This window comes from Dermacentor variabilis, chromosome 4, assembly GCF_050947875.1.
Source record: "Dermacentor variabilis isolate Ectoservices chromosome 4, ASM5094787v1, whole genome shotgun sequence".
Classification (NCBI taxonomy): Eukaryota; Metazoa; Arthropoda; class Arachnida; order Ixodida; family Ixodidae; genus Dermacentor; species Dermacentor variabilis.
Genome location: NC_134571.1, coordinates 198742482 through 198764844, shown reverse-complemented (window position 1 = coordinate 198764844; position 22363 = coordinate 198742482). Strand labels below are relative to the sequence as shown.

The 22363-nt window shown below is 47.2% G+C and overlaps 2 protein-coding genes across 2 annotated transcripts in view; both read right to left on the bottom strand.

Moving 5' to 3' along the window:
- The window catches only part of LOC142580045 (cytochrome P450 3A8-like), a 73403-nt gene that overhangs the window by 19037 nt on the left and 32003 nt on the right, over positions 1–22363 (bottom strand). The window contains exon 5 of the mRNA XM_075690793.1: positions 16450–16742. Coding sequence (XP_075546908.1) covers positions 16450–16742 — 293 coding nt within the window. The remainder of the gene's footprint in view (positions 1–16449; positions 16743–22363) is intronic.
- LOC142577671 (uncharacterized) lies at positions 1036–6728 on the bottom strand. Its single transcript, XM_075687140.1, has 2 exons — positions 5377–6728; positions 1036–1043 (listed from the first exon to the last, which is right to left on the bottom strand). The coding sequence occupies exons 1-2, from the start codon at positions 6680–6682 to the stop codon at positions 1036–1038; spliced, it is 1314 nt and encodes a 437-aa protein (XP_075543255.1). The 5' UTR covers positions 6683–6728.

Sequence of the window (22363 nt, the reverse complement as noted above, 5' to 3'; positions counted from 1 at the left end):
GTGCGCCCTTGATACACACGCACAAAGGAAGCCATCAGGCAGGCAATAAAGGAGTGATTGAGAGCCCGCGCGCTTCGCACGGAATATGAAACACTGACTCTCAATCACAGGTGGAATAGCAACATACTTTGTCTTGTAAGCAACAACTTTGTTTACGTTAAATGAGATAAATAGTTGTGTTTTTATTTCACCTGCAGATGTCACCCAAGGTAGGAGAGTGGGGCAATATTTTGTCAACACCCCAATTGTAGAACGAAATCGCCTTATTTTCTAATTCTGACATGTAATCTGTTCCAATGATATCGATCCATTCATCAAGCCAGTGTCACGCTATGCTGTTTGGTACACTTCTTACAAGTTCCTTCGGCACCTTTTGTCACATGAGTATACGGAATTATGCGGTGCAAATTATGCACCGAAATATTGCGTAATGCATATTGCGTAATGCATAATAATGCATAATATTGCGTAATGCATAAGAAATGCATATATTTGTTCTAGCCTTGTTCTATGTAAAGCTCTCGGACACCTGAGTGCGAAAATAAATAAATAAACAAATAATGAACTATAGATCTGTACTGAAAAGTGTCCACACTACTTATGAACCAAAAATTCCATGTTAAAACACACGAGCAGTCAGCCTAAAACATTTAATGGTACTGTACGGAAATGCTGTAATGGCAGTGAGGCCGGTGTATCATTGCCTTCGGAGTGAGGATGCTGAGCTGTTTGGAACGCTTCGGTGAAAGACCGCTGAAAACAAATGTTGCGTAACGGTGGGACTAAAAATTAATCCCCAAATAGTCGTAAAATATCAAGACCTCGAAGAATAGCAAGATTGTTTCACGCAACCACTTAGTTAATCATCTTGCAATGGCTGGTTTGCTCACCACTGTGCCCTCGCTTTCTTTTCATCAAAAAGTTCTGCCAAAAAAGAAGCGCGTATACCCGCCGTGAAGTATACATATTTACGAATTAAAAAAAACTTCGACTCGGAGATTCAGTGTTTTTCGTGACGCGATGTACTATAAACCGTCAAGCAGCTGGGAATTAAGCAATAAGAGAAGTAGAGGTAATCTAACTATACAGAGGACGAAGATGCCAATAAACGACGAGCTTTTTAACCGTACGGTTACGCCTCCACGTCTAAAATCCGAGCAACAACTAGCATACTCGTAAAACCACTTATGGGGCGAGTTGGTTCATAACTTAGAAGGAATAAACTGTAGCGCAAAAAAAAGAGGACGCGGCATTGGATTGGATTGGAGAAACTTTAATTATGCCTGCAGTTGGGCGCTCGCGCGCCCCGACGAGGGCCTACGTCATCCTCGAAGGTGCCGTTACTCGGCGCGGGTCTCCGCTCGCCGTTGCCGGCTCGCTGGGTCCGTGCCTTTCGAGCGCCTCGAGGACCTGCTGGACGGCCCAGAGCTGATCGTCTCGGTCGTAGCTCTTCGCGGCTGCCTCGAGCCGCGGTGGGAGTGCTCTTGAGTTAGCGTCTTCTGGATATTTAATGCAGTCCCACAAGATGTGCGTGTAGTCTGCGGTCCCCCTCCGGCAGACTCTGCACATATCTGTCGGATATGTCTCGGGGTACATGCGATTTAACAGTTTCGGGCTCGGCAGCGATCCGGTCTGGAGCTGTCTCAGTACTACCGCCTCCGCTCGACTCAGTCTCGGGTGCGGGGGTGGAAGAGTCCTGCGAGCCAAGCGGTAGGCCTTCGTGATTTCATTGTAATCCGTCATGCGGTCCTTGGTTCCGAACCATGTCGGACGGTCTGTCGCCGGGGCGCGGTTGGTTAGCGCTCGCGCCGCGGCGTGTGCCGTCTCGTTATGGTTCTCATTGCGTTCCGACGCGTCGCCCGCGTGCGCCGGGAACCACTTGAGTCGTACTTTTCGTTCGTCTAGTTTTACCGCTCGCAGTACGCGCTCAGCCTCCCTGCAGATTCGCCCTTTGGCGAAGTTTCGCACCGCCTGTCTTGAGGCACTCAGCACCGTGTGGCAGTCTGCGTCGGCGATGGCCAGGGCGATGGCTACCTCCTCCGCTTGCTCCGCTTCGGTGCTTCTCACGCTCGCTGCCGTCCTCGTGGCGCCGGTTGACGCCTCTATGACGACCGCTGCGAAGGCGTTCCGTTGGTATTCGGCCGCGTCCACGTACCGCGCGTGTTCGTCGTTGGCATGCTGGTCGATGAGAGCCTTGGCCCTCGCCGCTCTTCTTCCCTTGTTGAACTCGGGATTCATGTTCCTCGGTATGGGGTCGATTCTGGTCTGGCGTCGGACCTCTTCGGGGACGGGGAGCTTCATCTCCACCTCGTTCGAGCGTCTTATTCCCAGATCGTCCAGTATCTTCCTCCCGGCTTTGGTCATGGACAGCCGCTCCAGTTGAGAGGTCCGTTGCGCTTCGGCTATTTCGTCGAGCGTATTGTGTAGCCCGAGTTGTAACAAGCGGGCCGTGCTTGTGGACTCGAACAGGCCCAGCGCTGTCTTGTACGCTCTTCTGATGAGCACGTTGATTTTGTTTCGTTCGTGTTGCAGCCATCTGTGGTAGGCTGCAACGTACGCGACGTGGCCGATGATGAAAGATTGGACGAGCCTAATTAGGCTCTCCTCTCTCATGCCAGCCTTTCTGGAAGTGACTCGTTTGAGGAGTCGAATCGCGTTGGCTGTTTTTGCCTTGAGACGGGTGATGGTTTCGCCGTTCCTTCCGTGCTTTTCGATGACCATGCCTAGGATCCTAATTTTGCCGACCTCGGGGATTACGTTGCCGGATTTGGTCACGATTCTGATTTTGTCGTTTTCGCGTTGTCTAGTCTTGCCTCTGCTGTATTTGGTAGGTGGGAGTATGAGAAGCTCCGATTTGCTCGGCGAACATCTCAGTCCGGTGCCTTCCAGCTGGTCTTCTATTGCGTCGACGGCGGCTTGCAGCGCGCCCTCGATGTGGGCGTCGCTGCCACCGGTCACCCATATCGTGATATCGTCCGCGTAGATGGTGTGCCTGACGTCTTCGATGCACCCGAGCTTTTCGGCCACTCCGATCATTACCAGGTTGAACAGCATTGGCGAAATGACCGATCCCTGTGGTGTTCCGGTGCTCCCGAGCTTCTTCTCTTGCGTCTGTAGGTCGCCTGCTCGTAGCTCGACAGTCCTGTCCGTGAGGAAGTCCTTGATGTAGTTGTAGGATCTTTCCCCCATGTTGAGCTTGGAGACTTGGGACAGAATCGCCGAGTGTTTCACCTTATCGAAGGCGCTCTGCAGGTCGAGCCCTAGGATGGCTTTGTTGTCGCGGGCGCTGCCGCCATCATCGATGATTTGGTGTTTGAGCTGCAGCATCGCGTCCTGCGTGCTGAGATGCTGTCTGAAGCCGATCAAAGTGGCCGGGTACAGCCCTTCTCGTTCCAGGTAGTCTTGCCACCTGTTGAGCAGGACGTGCTCCAGCACCTTGCCCACGCAGGACGTGAGCGAGATGGGCCGGAGGTTATCCGTGTCCGGCGGCTTCCCCGGCTTGGGGATCAGGATGGTCTTGGCTGTCTTCCACAGCTTTGGCAGCGCTCCCGCTCTCCAGCACTTGTTGTAGTAGTGTGCGAGCTTTTCAATCGAGCCGTCATCGAGGTTCTTGAGCGCCTTGTTCGTGACGAGGTCCGGGCCGGCTGCCGACCGGCTATTGAGGTCGTGCAGGGCCGCGCGTACCTCCTCGACGTCGATGTCACGATCGAGGTTCGCGTTAGGCAGGCCGCTGTACGGCGCGTGTTGTTCGGTAGGTGTAGTCGGCAGGTATTTGTCGTTAATGCGCCTGGTGACTTCGTCGACGCCGTGTGCTGAGACCGCCCGATGTATGAGCTTGGCGAGTCTGTCCCTTTGGTGCGACTTGGTCTTCGTTTCGTCGAGCAGGTGCCGCAGTAGGTTCCACGTCTTCCCGCTATGCATCTGCCCGTCTGCCGCGTTGCAGATCTCGTTCCACTGTTGCATGCAGAGAGCGCGGCAGTGATCCTCGATCGCTCGGTTCAGCTCCGCCACCTTCTTTCTCAGTCTGCGGTTAAGCCGTTGTTTCCTCCAGCGATTTAGTATCGACTGTTTGGCCTCGATGAGATGCGCAAGCCGGCTGTCTACTTTGTCGATCTCCGCGCCCGTTTCAATCTCTTTGGTCGCGTCGCGTACGCTCTTGGTGATTTCGGCCGTCCACGAGTCGATGTCTTCGATCTCGTCGTCACCGTCGCTCTTCAGGCTTCTGGCGTCTCGAAAGGCATCCCAGTCTATCCATCTGTGTGTTTTGACGCTGGTGTCGTTGTGTTCCGGTATGCCGATTTCCACGATGGTGTGGTCGCTGCCTAGGTCGATCCCCGTGTTTCTCCATGTGATCGCGCCCCGGATGTCGTTCTTGACGAACGTGAGGTCTGGAGTGGTGTCCCGGGACACGGAGTTACCGATTCTCGTCGGATGTGTCGGGTCCGTGATGAGGGTAAAGTCGAGTTCCGTGGCGTCTTGGTACAGGTCGCGGCCCTTTGCTGTGTACTTGTTGTAGCCCCAGGCAGGGTTAATCGCGTTGAAGTCTCCGCACGCGATCAGGGAGTTACGGCCCGCTGCGGTGCTGGCTCTGTGCAGTAATGTCTTGAATCTCTGTTTTCTCTGAGATGGCTTGCTGTAGACGTTGAGCAGAAATATGCTTCCTTTTCTCTTCTTGCCAGGGATGATTTCGGTCAGTGTGTGCTCGATCTTGAGATTGCTTTGCAGCTCATGTTCGACGAACGTGAGTCCCTTCCAGACCAGGGTGCACAGGCCTCTGCCGTCGGGCGGCCCCTGTGCACTCTGTAGCCGGGGAGGGACGGTGCGTCGGTTAGTGTCTCTTGTAGTAGTATAACGTCTGGCTTGTGCGCGGCATGTACGATGTGCTGTTGGATGACTGCCTTCTTCCTTCCGAAGCCGCGACAGTTCCACTGCCACGCGGTTACACCTGCTGCTGCTGGTGTTGCGTTGGCGGCCATGATTGCGTTGCCGTGTACGGGGCTCCCTGGTTGGGTGGATGATGCGCGAAGAGGGGCGCAAACGTCGGGTGGCCTACCATCGGCTGTAGGGTCCTTTCGATGTAGGCGAATCTGTTCGTGTTATCGGCTCGGTAGGTCTCCATTGTTTGTTTCAGTGCTGTCACTGCTGCGATGTTTGTCGTGATTAGCTGTTCGAGTTTGCTGAATGTCGCTTCGAATTTCGCTTCGAGGCTGTCGATGCGATCGTTTTCTGTTTGCGTGTGCGTGGCCTCGATGGCTCGCTTCTTCGGTGCCGGTTCCTCTATGGCTGTCTCCTGGATGTTCGTTGTCGTTTCCTCGGTCTTGCTTGTGCTTGGCATGGGTCTCTGTAGAGGCTCGTTGTTGCATAGTAGCAACTGACGAATCTCGGCGATCTCTTTCGTGAGGTTGTTGATGGTCGCTCGCAACGCCGCGTTTTCGTGTCGTAGGAGCTCATTTGCCTCCCGGACCTTATTCATATCTTCTTTCTTCGTGGTTTCGGTGATTTTCTGCACGTTCCTTATGTTGTTTCCTTTCGCTGCGTCGACCCAGCTCACTCGCTCACGTGACGGTGACGTTTTCCTGCTGAGGCTTCTCTTGCAACAACTGCTGTCTCTGGATTTGGGCGCGCGGTTTTCCGATGGGGTCCTTGACTTTCGCGCAGCTAGCGGCTTGTCCAGTGGCGGGAAATCGCTCTCCGACAGTAGCTGGCGTTCGGCCTGTCGGCGCTCCCATTGTCGCTTGCGCACTACGTAGGGGATCTTGTATTTCGCTTTGCACGTTCGGTCTCCGGTCGGGTGTTCGCCTCCGCACAACTGACATTTTGGGGTACAGCGATGGTCTTCTGTAGGGTTCGCGAGTCCGCAGGCCAGGCACGTCTTGATTGTGGGGGTCGGGCAAACGTCCTTGCGGTGTCCCACTCGGCCGCACTGCTGGCAGACGTCGATCTGTTTCTTGTAGAGGCGGCACGGAATCAGGGTGACTCCGTATCGGACAAAGTTCGGTACCTTGGGCCCCTGGAACACCACAATCGCAGTGGTCGTACTTCCAATCCTTTTTGAGGCCACTGCTAGCGGGTTCCTCTCGTTGACGATCTTTCTATCTAGCTCTTCGGCGCTCGCGTCGATGGGGATGCCTCTGATGACGCCCTTCACGGTGTCGTGAGGTGCCGTGCGATATGCGCTGACCTCGTAGGGTTTGCCTTGAATGGATATTTCCTGGATTTTAGCGTACCTTGCCGCGTTGTCTTCGTTCGGTGTACTTACGACCATGATGTTCTGTTGTGTGTTGGGGCAGATGGTGTCCGCGGCGCTTTCCTCGCTCGTGATCTTGGCCGCAGCGAGTATGGCCGCAGCGACGGTGGTGGTGCCGGTCTTGACGATGTCCAGTCCCCCTCTGGGTCTGACAACTATCTTGGTTTCTTCTAGTGGCATGGCTGGCATGCGTGCTGCCTTGATGGCCGAGGCTCTGACGTTCTTGTAGAATTTTGACCTCGTGCTTGTTTGACACCCGCCGGGTGCGTCGGGCTTGCCGCTGGCGGGGGTCCGCTGGCGCAGCCTCGACATGCGTTCCCCCGCGAGCGTCCATCCGGCGTCGCTGTGGTATGCCTCGGGTGATATCTCTGTTCCCTGAACTTGAACGCACATGTGATTGTCCACGATCATTGTTGTTTCAGAGGGCGCCTCCATCTCGGAGCTGACGAGTGGCAGCCGCCGTGGTGTACGGCAGGCCGCTGTCGGTGCGACGGTGTTGTTGGGCCGAGTGTCCGCGGAACACGCCTAAGCCTAGCAATCCTCCGCACGGCGGCAGTAGAAGCAGTCACAAAATATGGCAAAGCACCTCTGGGGTCAGCTGGTATCGGTCGATGCCGCTCGCCTGCACGGACACATTGGTGCAAGCAAAACTTTGGTACGAGGTAATTAGCACTGCGTAATTGGCTAGCAATCACGGAGCCGATCTCTGACTAGGGACGAGCGCTTCTTCTTCGTCGTCGTCGCCAGGACGCGGCAAGTGCACAGCATTGACGCTTAAACGACAGTCCTTAAGCGCTAGTACTCGTTTTTTCCCCCGCTACTGTTTATTCCGACTCACTATGCTCGTATTTTAGTGCGTCCATTCGCATCTCGTTCTGGGCTCATATAGTTAGCGCATTCCTGCGCGACGCCATGGTTGAAAGAACATAGGCAGTGACCAGGTTGGCGCTGCGGGCGTGTGCATAAGCGGGAACCAGAAGTAAAGTTCCGTATATGGCTCTCAAGATAAAACGCAATCAAACAGGTATGATGCACAGAATTCAATTTGACGTCGCATTTGCCAGGTCCTATAAATACGCACCGTATAGGTTGCAGAGACACCGGTACAAATTGTGAACCCTGTTAGAGCCACAAAAACGTTTCACGTGTGTTTTGCGTTTGCCTTGCGTACGCGTGAGAACGACAGAAGTAATAATTGCACACGTCGATATCAGACCAGTGTCTGACGACTTTGTTTTCGCTCCTTAGCCTGATGCCAACAGCACAGCCATGACTACAAGGGAGGCTCTAGCCTTTCTAAAATTACTGGACTAAACACACGGCTTTTAGAGCGGAGCTCTTAAGGCTGTTTCACATGCTGCGACTGGAACGACGAAAATCGGTGCAGTCGCACGCGTCGCAGTGCGGTATTTAGAGGGCCCATTTCACATGATTGCGATTTCAACAATGCGACTGGTGCGACGCCCAGGCTTGCCTACTGCCAGGTTTCCTGGCACACGTCGCATAATTCCTTTATTGTTATGATTAAAACGTTTACATTATAATATTATTTACTTTTCTTGATTACGAGCAAATAATATGCACATTTAGTAATTTAAAAACGTGTTAGTTAAGGTTTGTTTTGGAGTGCGCAACAGCAGTTTCTGAAGTTCAGTGCGACATGGCGCACGTAAACAGCTGTTCCCAGGTGTTTTGGCGCTGTGCGTTTTCCCATCTGCCTTCTATGACCCCCATTCCGTTCTGCCTGCGCTACAACAGTCTACAAGATGACCTATCGACAAGTTCATATAGCTACCCTCACTGCATGTGCAGCATTCAGAATTCGGCTGCCACGAAGTCGTCGTGTCAGCCAAGTAAGATCCTCGCGTTACACGTTTTTTGCGTCAGCCTCTGGAGAAATGATGTGTGTATATTGCTCGTAATTGTGCGTATGTGGTTCCTGCTCCTAGCCATATTCCTGCGCCAAACGCAACAAGCACCAGCCAGAAATCCCGCTTGTGCCCCTGAACGAAGCCGCAAATGATTTGTGTGATTACTGGGCGTGGAATGAAAATTTTGTCGAGAAATGCAACCTTAACGCTAGCCTGGTTCGTCCATCGCCCTGCGTGTGCTGTGAATATTATATATATATATATATATATATATATATATATATATATATATATATGGAAGTCCACTCTGAATATTTCTAAAGGCGCAAAAGCCGACGCATCACATGTTTTGAACAGCTACCGTCACTTTTGTAGAAACCTGTACTTTGTAACATAACATTCTAAAAGATACGCGCTATCCATAATGCAGGATCGTAGGCCCACGGCAGGCGCACTTGCCATAGGGTTTTCCAGCTTTCTGCTCAGCCTCACACGCCGCTCGTTAGCCTGTTTTGTGGAAATAAATATTATTATTATATTAATAATGTTATTAGACATAGTTTCTTCACTGTAAATTATAGCAATCATCCAGATTTCTTAAGCTAGTCATGCATTTAACCTGTATTAGACCAACATTGTTACAACATGCTTATGGGAGTCATTTCCAACTAGACTGCACACCCAGAGAAAGTACAAATGAAAGACTCAATGTTTATTCCAATTTGGTATTCCTAAACAGATTATATTGGCAGATGCCTGCTTGCATTATCTGCAATTCAATGTTCCGAACTGGAAAAACTGATTCTTTTCTTGCTGTCGAAAGGCTGATTCAATGTCGATAGCAAGCTATAATTATTCATTTCGAAAGTGTTAAGCAATGAGTATATATCTAACCTTATCAATGTATTTTTGTTCCACGAACAAAATTAAGTTTTCCTTTCTTCCTCTCATCGACAGCTATGTAATGAAACTGTTCACTTTCATAAGTATCAGGATGCAAACATTCGAAAGTTTGTCCTGAGCATTTGTCTGCATCTTATAGTGTGCATGTTTGTATCAAATCCTGGTGTTGCAATCGCAGTGATCTACGTATATTTTTATATTGCAACAAACGAATTTATTGAACTTTGTTTTCAAATCTACAATGTGGCCATGCAGTAACGACCACATTAATAAACAAAAAAAATTGCAGATTCAGTCTACGTGTTGCAATCTATGCATAGTGAAGTTTTTGCCAAGTGGTCAATTAAATGCTGTTAAAGTAAGTGCCATATACACAATTTGTCTTATTTACAACAATCCAACATGTCATCTTTTGCAATGTTTGCTTATGCACCGCATATGTCACAACCTTAATGTCATGTAATGTTTATGCACTACGCTGTTCACTAACCATACCGAAATGCAAACGGCAGTTAATGTAGATGCACACTGCGAGACATCACCACGGTGACGCTAGTTGAGCAAGCAATGGTACGAGGTGTACGCAGATGAATGAATGACATGTGCTTATGTGCTTATTTATTTAGATACCTCGCAGACTGCAAGGTTGGAGTATTAGGTGAGGGGGCATAAAAAAGTAGTTACAAAAGGAAGAAGAGCACAACATCAAGAAAAAAACCAACGAAAAAAGCAGCACCAATACAATGCACCAACTAGCCCAACGTGTTTTACTGGCACAACATTATGCAGTACTTAACAAACAATAACAGAAAAAATTACTGCCCATGCACCCTGTACAGATGGCAAACCAGCGAAGCTGAAATGTGCGGCCCCGGTGTTTATCAATGGGTTAATTCCGACGGTTTATTGAAGTCTTTCTATATTATTCGTTCTCTGTGTTTCTTTATGAGGTTACGCACACGTTTGGCTTGGGTGTATCACATTGTTTATTTGGAATGCCACACATCGCGCTTCGCAAGATCACCATCATGGAAAGTGCAATGAGTGGTTCATTGTCTTAATCCAGGGGTTCCAGCAAAGTCTTCCTGAATTATGTGGCGCATTTGTGTTTTATAATGCATTCATCATAGTGTTTATGACTCGGTTATGCACTGCAGTTACCAAGTGACACACCGGAGCTGCACATTTCATTTAATTAAATACAGGGACACAGTCTTGAACCTATTGGGAAGTCGGAGAGAGATTGCTGCATGCGCGATCTGCTGCGAGAGAGAAACGACGTCACTATCGGTGTAGCCAATGGACCACCACACCTTTGCTGCGAGATAATTACGACATCATGATCTTGTCTTAACCCTGTCCCACTCTGTGTCCCTTCCTTGCAATAATGCGTAGATAAATGTATATGTTTGAAATGGATAAGCATTTCTATGTCTACCCAACAAGAAATTTCTCCGTCTATCATGTAAGATGAATAATGGGTCACAGCCCCCTTAACAATGGCTCATACCCGCACACAAGGGTATTTGTGATCGAACCACGAGTATTTTGCCTAGGCATATGCAACTGCACTATAAAAAAAATGAACACTTTTCTGCTAGAGACCAAGACGATCATGAAGCGTACTAACTAATGAACGTTTATTGAACATGCCGGGTAAATGCTGGTTGACAAGCAATAAACCGAAGTTACACAAAAAGCAGAAGAAAAAACGGATGTGTGTCCATACAGATCCCAACAGGAAACGCATCCATCTCTGAAAGTGTAACAGAGGCCATGCTGACACGAGATTCTCCCAGTGTCTTTGCATCTACAGCTTCCATAATTTCTCTAGGCAGCCGATCTCCACAAAATGCTAGCTTCTTCCTCTACAATGCGATCTCGACGTCTGAGCGCGCATTTTAGACGAAGAAGCTATCATTCTGTGCAGATCGGCTGCCTAGAGAAGTTATGGAAGGCGTATATCTAAAAACGCTGGGAGAATCTTGTCAGCATGGCCTCCATTAGAAATTGATGCATTTCCTGTCAGGAAACACGCATTAATGTTTGCTTCTTCTTTTTGTGTATGTTCGGTTCATTGCTTGTCAGACAGCATTTACTCGGCATGTACATTAAATTTTTGTTATTAAATCATCTCGGCATTCTTGTTCGTCCTATGTGTTCTCGGGTGCCGTTCGCAGCCAGGCTACTCTTTATTTTTTTAGATTGCGACAAGTCACTTTAATGGCCCTTATGATGCTTCTGTGTACCTTATAAAATCATTTATTTGGCCTATGTAGCAAGAATGTATAGTGTAAAGCAGTAAGAACAGGGTACACTAACTTCTGGTTAAAAAGTTCATTGGGAAAATGCAGTAACTTATAAAGGTTGCCAGAAAGTAGTACAGCAATAAAACCTGATAAAGACTAGTGCTTGATGAAACCAAACATAAAAACGGGAAAGGGAGAAAATATATAAAAATATACAAATCCAGGAAAAAAACATCGTGATCACGAAGTGTGCATGTGGCTACCTTCCAAGAAACGTTTTTTTCCAATGGCATAGAACATGAAGAGTGTGCTGGCATAAGCAAGCTGTCAGTCTGTCTATTGGAATAAGGACAGTGTTTCTTGAAAGGCGCTGGCATGCAGGATTGGCAATTGTAATAATCTTTTTCCTGCATGTGGAATTTTTTTGTATTTTCTTTCTGTAGCATACTTATTTATCTTTGGCTGCATCAAGTACACATTTTTATCTAGCCTTCAAAGATGTTTTTCTTTTTTTCTTGTAAATTGTATAACTCGCCAAACTTTTCCAATGAACCTTAGTTGAAAGTTAGTCCTCATCTATCTCTAATGTCATCCTGCTAATACATGATGTGCACCCTTGCAAAATTTGTGTGTGTGCGTGTGCGTGTGCGTGTGTGTGTGTGTGTGTGCGCGTGTGTGCGCGTGTGCGCGTGTGCGCGTGTGCGTGTGCGTGCGTGTGCGTGCGTGTGCGTGCGTGTGCGTGCGTGTGTGTGCGTGTGCGTGCGTGTGCGTGTGTGTGTGTGTGTGTGTGTGTGTGTGTGTGTGTGTGTGTGTGTGTGTGTGTGTGTGTGTGTGTGTGTGTGTGTGTGTGTGTGTGTGTGTGTGTGCCTGCGCACACATGGATTTGGATGAGAAATCAGGACCTTGGGCGGAGGTATCATTATTCTCCTGTGCAGCCTCATGAATTCATTAACTGTAGTGCAACAGAAATACGATGGACAAGAGAGAAGTGAACACACAGAGCGCTTCGTTCTCGTCCGTTGTCTACTGTTTCGCATTAGTTAATAATGAATACACACCAACTCGTCTAGTTTTGAGTTGTTATGTCGGGCTTATAAGCTCGCTTGCGTCCTGGAATATCTACTTGGCTATGTATCCTGTAATTTAATTCTTGGCCATGTGCTTGCAAGTCGCGTGTCAATCTCCTGATTTTCCTGACAACCTCATGGGATGTGCAGGCCCAGACAGTTTCTGGTGAATCCATGCAGGTGTGCAGGGTGTTGTGCAGGGTGTAATTAGCACTACAACTGCTGCATTGACTGCGTTCAGTTGAGCTTTTCTAGGTGTAGGATGACCTGGAATGGTACTCAACTATATGGGGTTTAATTTTATGTAGTGTCATACTACTATTACGCTGCTATTGCCATATCAGCATACTATATGTGCCTGATGTCTGCGTGCATCTTCATGATTAGCAACCTCTTCTGTGTGTTTGGCAGTTGCATATAGTCTCCTGGCCTAATTGTGTGCCCCCATATTGCATGGTATTGGCCTGTTGTGTTCCAAGTTCAGGTGCTCCCGAGGCTGTTTCTAAAGGGAGGGGTAGTCATCTTTGCATCTCATATGCTAGCTGCCATAGTATCTGGGGACCAGGTACTGAACTCTTGAGGCAAAGAATTTGTGCTGCAGGCTGCAACCCTACTTCGTCTAGGTTCTTGTTCGTTTTCTCTTTCCAATAGAGGTCTTCAAGCATGGTAAAATCGGAAAGACCTGTTATCACCCGATCCCTGTATTCGATGTGTCGTTTTTTTGTGCGCTGCTGGCACTTCACACCGTACAATACCTTGGGCACAAGCACAGCATCTGCGATTTCCCGTAGTATCTGCTCGTCCACCCTCCATGATTTCAAGATTACTCTTTTCGCCAGGTGTAGAATTTGCGTCCGGGCATGGCATAATTGTTTCACCTACGCACTGGCTCTGCTGTCATGGTCTTATACTAGCTGAGAATGTGTCGATGTTGACTTGCGGGTGTGTTTGTCCAGCTGTGTGGAGGACAACGTGCAATCTGGGGTACTTCTTGATTCTAGTCTTTTTTCCGACGTCGATGTAAGCTGACTTATAAGAAAGCGAGAGGCCAGACTGGACAAGAAAGTCTGCAGTGTTGTCGAGAGCTTGTTGCATCATTCTTGATTTCTGTCTAAGATAGCTTTCCCATAGACTGTAGTACACCATAGGCTGTAGTACTTCTTGTAGCATGCCTGTGTTGTTGGTGTAGGTGGGCCAAATGTACCTCCAACTCTCACCTGGAATTTTTTGTCTTTCAAAAAGTTACTGTTTAACTTAAGTGCCCTACCAGAAATGCTTTTGCTAATCGTTCCTCTTATTAGAGTAGCATGAGGTACTGCTGTTAAAAGCCTCTTCACTCTCTTCATTCTTTCATAAGCGGTATTACACAATGCCCTGCAATAACGTTTCTGCTGCTTATGGCCCACTCATATCTGCCAGAAGGTCTGCCAAAAGGGACAACTCTTGAAAAAAGTTATCTTCGTACTGTGTATGCGACGTATGAGCATTCATGTCTTGACATTTATACATCTGTAGAACCAGCTTCCGACAGAGTACTTGCTGTACCTGATTATGCTTGTTTGTGCAGTGCTGTTTAACAACGTATATTGGTGCAATTAATGTTTACACACTCAAATTATCACGGAAGATGGTTGTTTTACAATTGTGCCCTTTGCTTTCGACTGGTGTTAGATTTTGCATAAGCATGCCCCGCTATGCAATAGTATTTGGCAGTATAAGGGTTCAATAAAAGGTGATGAACTAAATCTAAGTGCAAGAGCTTTTTTTACCTATGACGCCCATTGAAATGAGACTTCCATGGCTGGCAATTCAACCCCTCGGCTTGTGTTAGCAGCAGAATGCTATAGCCACAGTGGCAGGTGAATAAGCTGAAGAACAAGATTTTTGTCTATAGATTTTTTTCTTGCCAGTATGTAAGTGAAATTTGCAAAAGTTTGTCATTGCAAAAAAAGCAGTTTGTGGTCCTTTACTGAATAAACCACATATTCTGTATAGTTGAAATGCAGGAATTTGTCCTAAAATCCCCAGGTGAAATGTTCTTGCAAGTAGCATGGTTTCTCCTTACTTATAAAGATAGTAATCACAGCAGATATAATTATATGGGTTTACACACTAATATATGTGATCACAAATTTATTAGAAACTTATTTGAAACTTGTAAGGCATGCATGTTTCTGCACACTTGATTACTGTGAACGTGCAAGAACTGCTTGTACTTAAAAGATTCAAAGTTTAACAGGAAGGGATGCAATTGGCTGACTTCACTGCGCAGTTTTAATTTACTTTTCTTCAACGTGTGGTTTTCTACTGTTTTATCCCCACAAGGACAGGCTGTTTGCCTGCTTTCCGCATTGTTGCACCATTTTTACATGACGTTGCAGGAGGGTGCGTTGTCACCGTGCCACTACAGCAAGCGAATAATTTACTTAATTTACTAGCTGTAGAGTTAATTACCTTTCAGAGCAAGTATTCAAACAGGTGCAGTAAGTCCGCAATATATTCAATGTTTACTGGTTTCTGTGCAAAAAAAAATATTCTCCAGAGAATAGTGCAACTTTACGTGCATGTAATATTCGAAAACAAATTAACGACGCTGTTTATGGTTGCCACGGGTTTAATGCTACCTTAGAAAATTCCTTACGATAGCTTATACTTTTGCTTTGACAAATTTAATAAGTGAGGTAAGAAAATCATTGAAGATGCATCGGGAAATTCACGCTTGAAAACCGACAAGAAAATGCAACGGTACCGCGTTCAGCACAACGTTGAAAACTCGGGTATTTGCTGTCTTGTCATTTGCCCTTGACGAGGTTGAAATTATTTAAGCTGCATCGTGCGCGTGATTTTTGTATGCTATTCAACAAAATAAAATTGTGAAGACCCCAAGTGGCCATGTCGTCTCGTGGCAACTCGCATAGTTGTACGAAGCAAGCGCGAAAATGCACTTCATTTGCTGCGTAGCGTGTCGCCGCACGCGTAGAAATGTGAGCTGCGGTACGAGGTTTTTTTTTTTTATTCTCCCTTCACGTACGTACCGAATTCGGTAATCCATGTCTACACACATTGCACTTGTTGAGGGAGGCGCCATTTCCCAAAACAAACCAGCGAAATAGCTCTCTGCGCAATTTCGACGGAAACTCGCAGCGATCGCTGCGATGGTGCGGCTGTGCGATCAACCGGTTGGTCGCAGCCGAAAATCGGGGGTCGGCAGTGCGACTGCGATTTCCGTTGCAAACGGCCGAAATCGCGCTTCCGGTGCGACGAAAATTGCATCATGTGAAACAGGCTTTCGGCGCCCGTGCCTGCGGCGAGCATTGGCGTTAACAGAGTGAACGAGCACAGCGAAGGATGAAAAATCGAACGCGGAGCGCTCTGGCGGACTGAAGATTGCGATAGCGAAGAGAGTGCGAGGAGGACAACGGAGGAGCAGGGTGCGGCGGAACGATGAGGCGGCAAGCTGAGGACGAGGGCATGGCGAAAGCATGAGAAGAAAGGCGTAATGCCTCGCCAGACATGGGTTTTTTGGCGACGATGGCTACGAGATGGCGCCAGAGTTGCACGTGTAGGTTGGGAAGTATGTTGACGGCGGCTGCTGTAAATCGCGCACACGCGTCAACAACGCGCTTCTCGCGATCTCCCGATTAACGAGGCAGTCGCGCCACACTTCGCTCCATTAGCAACGTGCCAGCCAATCTATCGCGAAATGAAAACACGTATAGAGCCGCACTCAAATTTCGCATTAGGGAGTATCGCAATCGTCGGTGATTTTTTTAGATGCTGCAACGACGTGGACTTGAGCATGCGGACTTCCTTCTTTTCATCATCCCTACTTTTCCTTCTTGTCCCCTTTCCCCAGTGCAGAGTATCAGGTCACAGCGAAGAAATTTGTCTCTTTCTCTCTACATAGGAAGTAGGACCGCGGGGTTCCAGTGTTTTCTATTCCGCTAGAGCGACGCGGCCTGCTGCGACGCTCAGAGATTCATCTTAGGGACCCTGGACTGAGGGTTCCTCCCACACTGCTCTCGCCATTCAGATATTATTAATAAAGATGTTTTACTCTCTCTCACGACGAACGAAAATAGCATTTCCATAAAGAAGTATCGTCTTCTCACCTGCCAGTATCGCTGCTCGAGCCCTCGGCCCCATCCTGCGCCTCGAGCATCAGCTGGAGCATGTCGGTGGAGGTCACATTCCGCTCTCGTCGTCGCTGCTCGATGACATGGCGCAGGTTGTCGGTCATGCGGCGCATAACTTTGTAGTAGTCGCTCAGCCGGTAGAGCGAGGTGAGAACGACCCGCAACGCCGGAAACCGGATGGCGTTGCACACCGCGGCGCTTTCGGCCTCCTCGAAGATCTTTCGAACTCCCAATAGGAGTGGGTCATTGGGGTTCTTCTGGCAGTCTACCTGCACAGCGAGTCGCGTCAGCGCCATATTCAGCTCAACATCGAACCTTTTTAATTTTGCATTTCAATTTGTTTTTATATTGGTATCCACGTTCACCTTGTTTGTTCCACCTCGTAAGATACGTGGTCCTGAAACGCGACAGCTTGAGCTGCGTTATCACCGCAGAAGGGAGCGCTCGTTCAGTCTGCGGACGAGCATGACGTGGCTCAATGCCAACGAATCACGTCGCAGCCGCTGACGAGCTGCTTCCAGGACGCCTCGTTGGAGCTCAGTCACGTCCACGTGTATGCGTGTTGACTAGGCGATCCATCCCGTCCCGTCGCGTCAATTCCCCTTTAGCAGCGATCATTTTTCGTGTTCAACCGTACAGTACACATTTCAGCTTCCTTACAGAAGCCATATGGTGTCGTACTTCGAGCCATCCATTGTTCGACTGGTCGTATTAACCAAGTGCCGCAAAGATTCTAACAAGTTCCAACTACAGAGCTTTCTAGGAAAATCTGTAGAGGAAACTATGGCGCAAGCGCCAACGAGAGCTGCAAGCTTCGTGCTACAGTCGGATATTAGATCAGTCGGTTATCCTACGCTTCTACACGTGCAGGCAACTTCATTGCCAAGCCTCCGTGAGCAACATGATGGTCTGGCGGAGCGGTGGCAGTATGTTCTCTCAGAAATGAGATTGATGGAATACACGACGCTCTCATAGACAGTGTAGACAGACATACTTATGAAACCTTGGCAAGGCATGAGACACACATGTGGTCCACAGCGGGGAAGTATTACAAATATTTGTGCACCGTGGTGATTTGGTTTAGGATATCGCAAAAAAGAATTTTCTATACCAAGTTACTTTAGAACGCGAATTTTAATCGGCGGGAGGCAATAGTTCCTTTGAAAATCTGGAAATCGGACCTATTTTTTTCTTGTCACATCCTCTGTTTCTTTTTGGAAAAGGCAGAGGCTGTTTGCGTATGAAGGAAACGATGAGCCAGTAGTTGGCTTGAAGCCAGAATACCGCAATAGGCTTCTTCAACCCAATTTTGGGCATGACAATTAACTCTGCGTCGGCTAGATTTGACCAGATAGAAGAACACAGTAGCTGCTTCTATTTCTTGTACGATTTCAAGCAGCTGGATAGCGTTCTCCGAGAGGCATTCTTGTTATCCTGTTTGAACGTGAAAGTACTCCTCACTTGTGAAAAGAGGTGAAGTGAGAATAGTGGGTTGGATCTTTGCGACGAGTTCACAGCGCTTTCGGGAATCTTTAAAAAATGCATCTCTAGACAGAAGTACTTGACTACCTCTTGAAATATGACTTCGCTCGCAATGTCATCACCAGAATACACATTCTCTTAAGTCAGTCACAGTCGTGCCTGGAGAAAGAAGAGACTCAAAGCTGGACGCCATAAAAACTACATCCGCTCCGCAATATCACAAAATAGATTTGTGGGTCTGGCAATGCTATCAACAGAACAGGAGCCTGTCGCTGAGATAAATTTTTCTCCGCCCTTCAGAGATTTTGTTCCTTGAAAAGCTTTTTTGATTCCTCCCAAAGACGAACGTACACAGTGCCTCGGCACATTTACGACAAGCACACATTACGCCGTTCTTCATTGTCATGTGACACTCGCAACGTCTTTAATCTCTGTTTAAGCCCATATTCTGTTATGACTATATTTTGACTTCAGTAGTACGCACAGTTCCGACTTTTGATGTTGATGCCTTACATCGGTAGTAAGTTACATTCCGTTCCATTTGACTCCCATATTTATTGATATCCTTACTTTTTTCGAGCATCTGTATTATTATTTTTGGTTTTAACACATATAAATGTATGAGCACCCCTCATCAGCGCAAATTACATTCAATTTCTTATTTTATTCACTCTTTTCTATGACTGATTTCTAGCAGAATAATAATATGACACCCGGAAATTTTTGCACTAATGTCTCAGAAAGTGAAGATCTCATCTCGATGTCAGAGGGTGGGAGAGGGGTACATAAATTTGGCTCTGAATGGGGCGGCAAAATAACCTGAAATGCCGCTTCTCCTTCTGGTCCATAAGCGCTAACAATAAGTAGATTTTTTTACCGACCGCGTATGAGAAATGTGTCGAGGAGCCCCAGTGGTACAGCAAGACCGAACACCAAAGATTTAAAGGTGTGGGAACGGCGAAAGCATCCCCGGAGCACCGGCACGCGCACGATGACACGGTGCAACATGAAAAGCGCTGTTCTAAGTTCGCCGCTTATTTGGACTGAAGCGAAGCGGCACAACCGACTACGAGACACACAAGTCTTGTAATATCGGAGGGCACAATACAATAAAAAAATGTAAAATGAAATAAAATCTACGAACAAGCAAAGAACGGTAAAAATGCCATTATCCTGATCATACCAGTAAAAGCAACTTGCTCGTCATGTGGCAACGTACGACTGTTCAGGATCGGCATGTGTAGCTTCAGTCTCCAGTGGTCGCTGACGGCGAAAGCGACGATTAACAAGAAACCACTCACTTATTTTTTTGTTTTTGACCAACTGAGGACACGCGTTTATGTAACAGAAGCGAAGCCTTGCATTCGTCAGGGCATCCGACTTCACAAAACATTTCGTGATAAACGTAACGAAAAGCAATGTAAAGAGCAGAATCGCGACAAGCTGGGCTGAAACCTTGTGTCCTTCTATTCCGAAGTGCACGCTCAGGCACTACAATCACAGGCTCTAGGTTTCTGCGCAGTTAGATTTTTTGCTATGAGGTCTCAGTCAATTGATCAAAGTGCTCAGGAACTTACATGTTATTACCATGAAGCTCAAATTTTCCAAGGATGTTTCCAAACGGGTCTTTTTTTGAAATATTGATCAAATCCAAATTGATACCTGTGTTCGTTCAAAAAATTTTGATTCCTTTAGCAGCCTTCCCCATTCCATTACGCAACGCCGAGCAGACGTCCATTGCAAGAGGGCTCTAGGCATATCCAGCGCCTCATCTATGGGATTTCTGTGTGCGCAGAACCAGGCTCAAGTTCCAAGGAAAGCCCGTTCACCCTTCCCTTCAAGGAACCCCTGCCTCACGCCGGGGAATCAAGGTCACACTTACAAACGCCTTCAACGTCGGACGCACTGCCCTAAATGCCATCGAATGCCTGTAGATGAGGCGAGCAAAACGAGAACAAGGCGAAAGCAGGAGCCAACGTTTCGACAAATGGACTTATCATCTTCAAGGCGACGTATGCTTTCCACGCCACAGTATATGCATTCATTTTATTTATTTACAGAATACTGCAGACCGGATCAGTCCAAGCAGGAGAGGGTACATACATTTGTTAGTAAGCACTATGCCTTAGGATCAGCAACAATGGTGAAGTTACAATTTACATCCAGAAAGTATAACAAAACTAAGCAAGATGACAAAGCATATAGACTTTGTGAGAGTACATGCCCCAAACACAGGTACATAGACAAAGAAGCACACTATGCACAGTTAATAAGTAATCATCATTTCTAACCATACATATACATACATATATATACAGGCTCTTAAAAAGTTGAAGAAAGGAGAGGTGAATCATGAGGCAGGGAATTCCAGTCGGATATTGTTTTCGGGAAGAATGAAAGTTTGAAGAAATTCGTGCGGGCAAATATTGGCTTGATGCAATGACTATGTTTATGTCGTGAGGGTCTGGCTGTGTCCCTTTCGAAGTAGTCCTGTGGCTGAATGCCTAGTTTCTGAAAATACAAAAAGTGATGAAAGCGCAGAAGGGTAGCCTTTCTTCTTCCAGCCAATGGCTCAAGGGCTGCCTGATGTAACATGTCGGACGGAGAGTCCCTTCGCTTATATCGGTTATATATAAACCTTACTGCTAATCTCTGGATTTTTTCTAATTTATCTATGTTGATTGTGGTGTGTGGGTCCGATACTATGCTGGCGTATTCAAGAGTTGGTCTAACAAATGATTTGTACGCTTGAAGAATTGCCTAATTTATGTTTTAAGAAACCTAGCTTTTTCCTTGCAGAGGAGCAGATGTCGGAGATATGGGATGACCATTTAAGATCACATGTTAAAGTCACGTCCAGGTATCTGTATTCTTCCACTTGACTAATTATGTTGTCCCCAATGTCATACGTAAATTTCATTTTGTTGGTCTTATTCGTAGCACATAAACGGTTTTGTCATATTTAATTGTCATATCCCACTTATTACACCAGTCTGCAAGGAGCTGCAAGTTCGAATTCAGGATAAGTTGATCGGATACAGAATGAATGCTTTTGAAGATAATGCAGTCATCGGCGAATAACCTGGCCGACGTGCTTAGTTCCAGAACACCTCACAGGTCGTTAATATAAATATTAAATAGAACAGGCCCCAAGACAGAGCTCTGAGGAACACCTGAATGAACATCTAAGAAGCGGGAGCTGTTGCCATTAATTTCCACATATTGCTTTCTATTTTGTAAATATGACATAACCCAAGCAATGATATAGGAAAGGATACCCATTTCTTTCATTTTGGTTATTAATCTGGAGTGAGGAACCCTATCAAACGCCTTGGAGAAATCCATAAAAATTATATCTACCTGACCGCCACTGTCGAGAGCTTTTCTTAAATTATGTACGGTATCAATTAGTTGTGTAGTAGTGGAAAAACGTTGCCGGAAGCCATGTTGCCAGTTGCTAATTATTTAATTCGGGTCTTAAAAGCTGTTAAGGTGTTTGAGTATAATATGTTCTATTAGTTTGCAAGGAATAGAGGTGAGAGATATTGGGCGGTAATTATTGATTTCCCATGGACTTCCTTTCTTTAATACGGGCACAACACGCGCAAAACACCAGTCGTGGGGTACCACGCCTGATAGGTGGGATAGGGGGGGTTCTTCTAAAGGGGGGAGGGTGTAAGGCGGTTCGGTGCGGCAACAAGGGAAGGTGTGCTAGCGTGTCGAATTGAGAATAAAGAAATGCTGTGCACAAGGCCAAGACCAGGGCCATTCCCCCCACCCCCACCCCCGTCTGTCAACCGTGTGTCAACGCACGCGTGTTAGCCGGCGTGTCAACGGCGTCTGACACGCCGGCTGCAAACTAAAAGGAGGAAAGGAAAGGAAAAAGAAGGGATACGCCAAGAAACCAAACTCCGTGTTGTTACCTATACCTTGAAATTTAGCATAGCGAATAGATTCTAAAGCTCCCTTTGAAACGTTTATGCCTATTGGTTGCAATATCTTGAACTTATGGATAAGGTATGATTCTCTCTATTTTCTTTCTCGTTCAGAACGGAAATCTGACTGTACGCTGTAGAGTTTAAGTTCATCAAAGTTATGACCTGGTTCGTTGAAATGCTGGGCGACGGCTTTGGGAAGCTTTTTAGCTGTGTCCGCGCGATGTCCGTTTACTCTAACGTTCATTGACTGTCCTGTTTCACCTATATATATATATATATATATATATATATAGAAACAATACACTATGCCATGCCATGACATGATGAATCGATTCATGGATTGATCAGACTGAAGCCGCAAAGCAGCACACGGGTTATGAAAGTCACCACAAGGTGGAGGGCTGCGGATTCATACTGACCACTTGGGATTCCTTACTGCCCACCTAAATAACTTTGCATCCCTTTTTCTC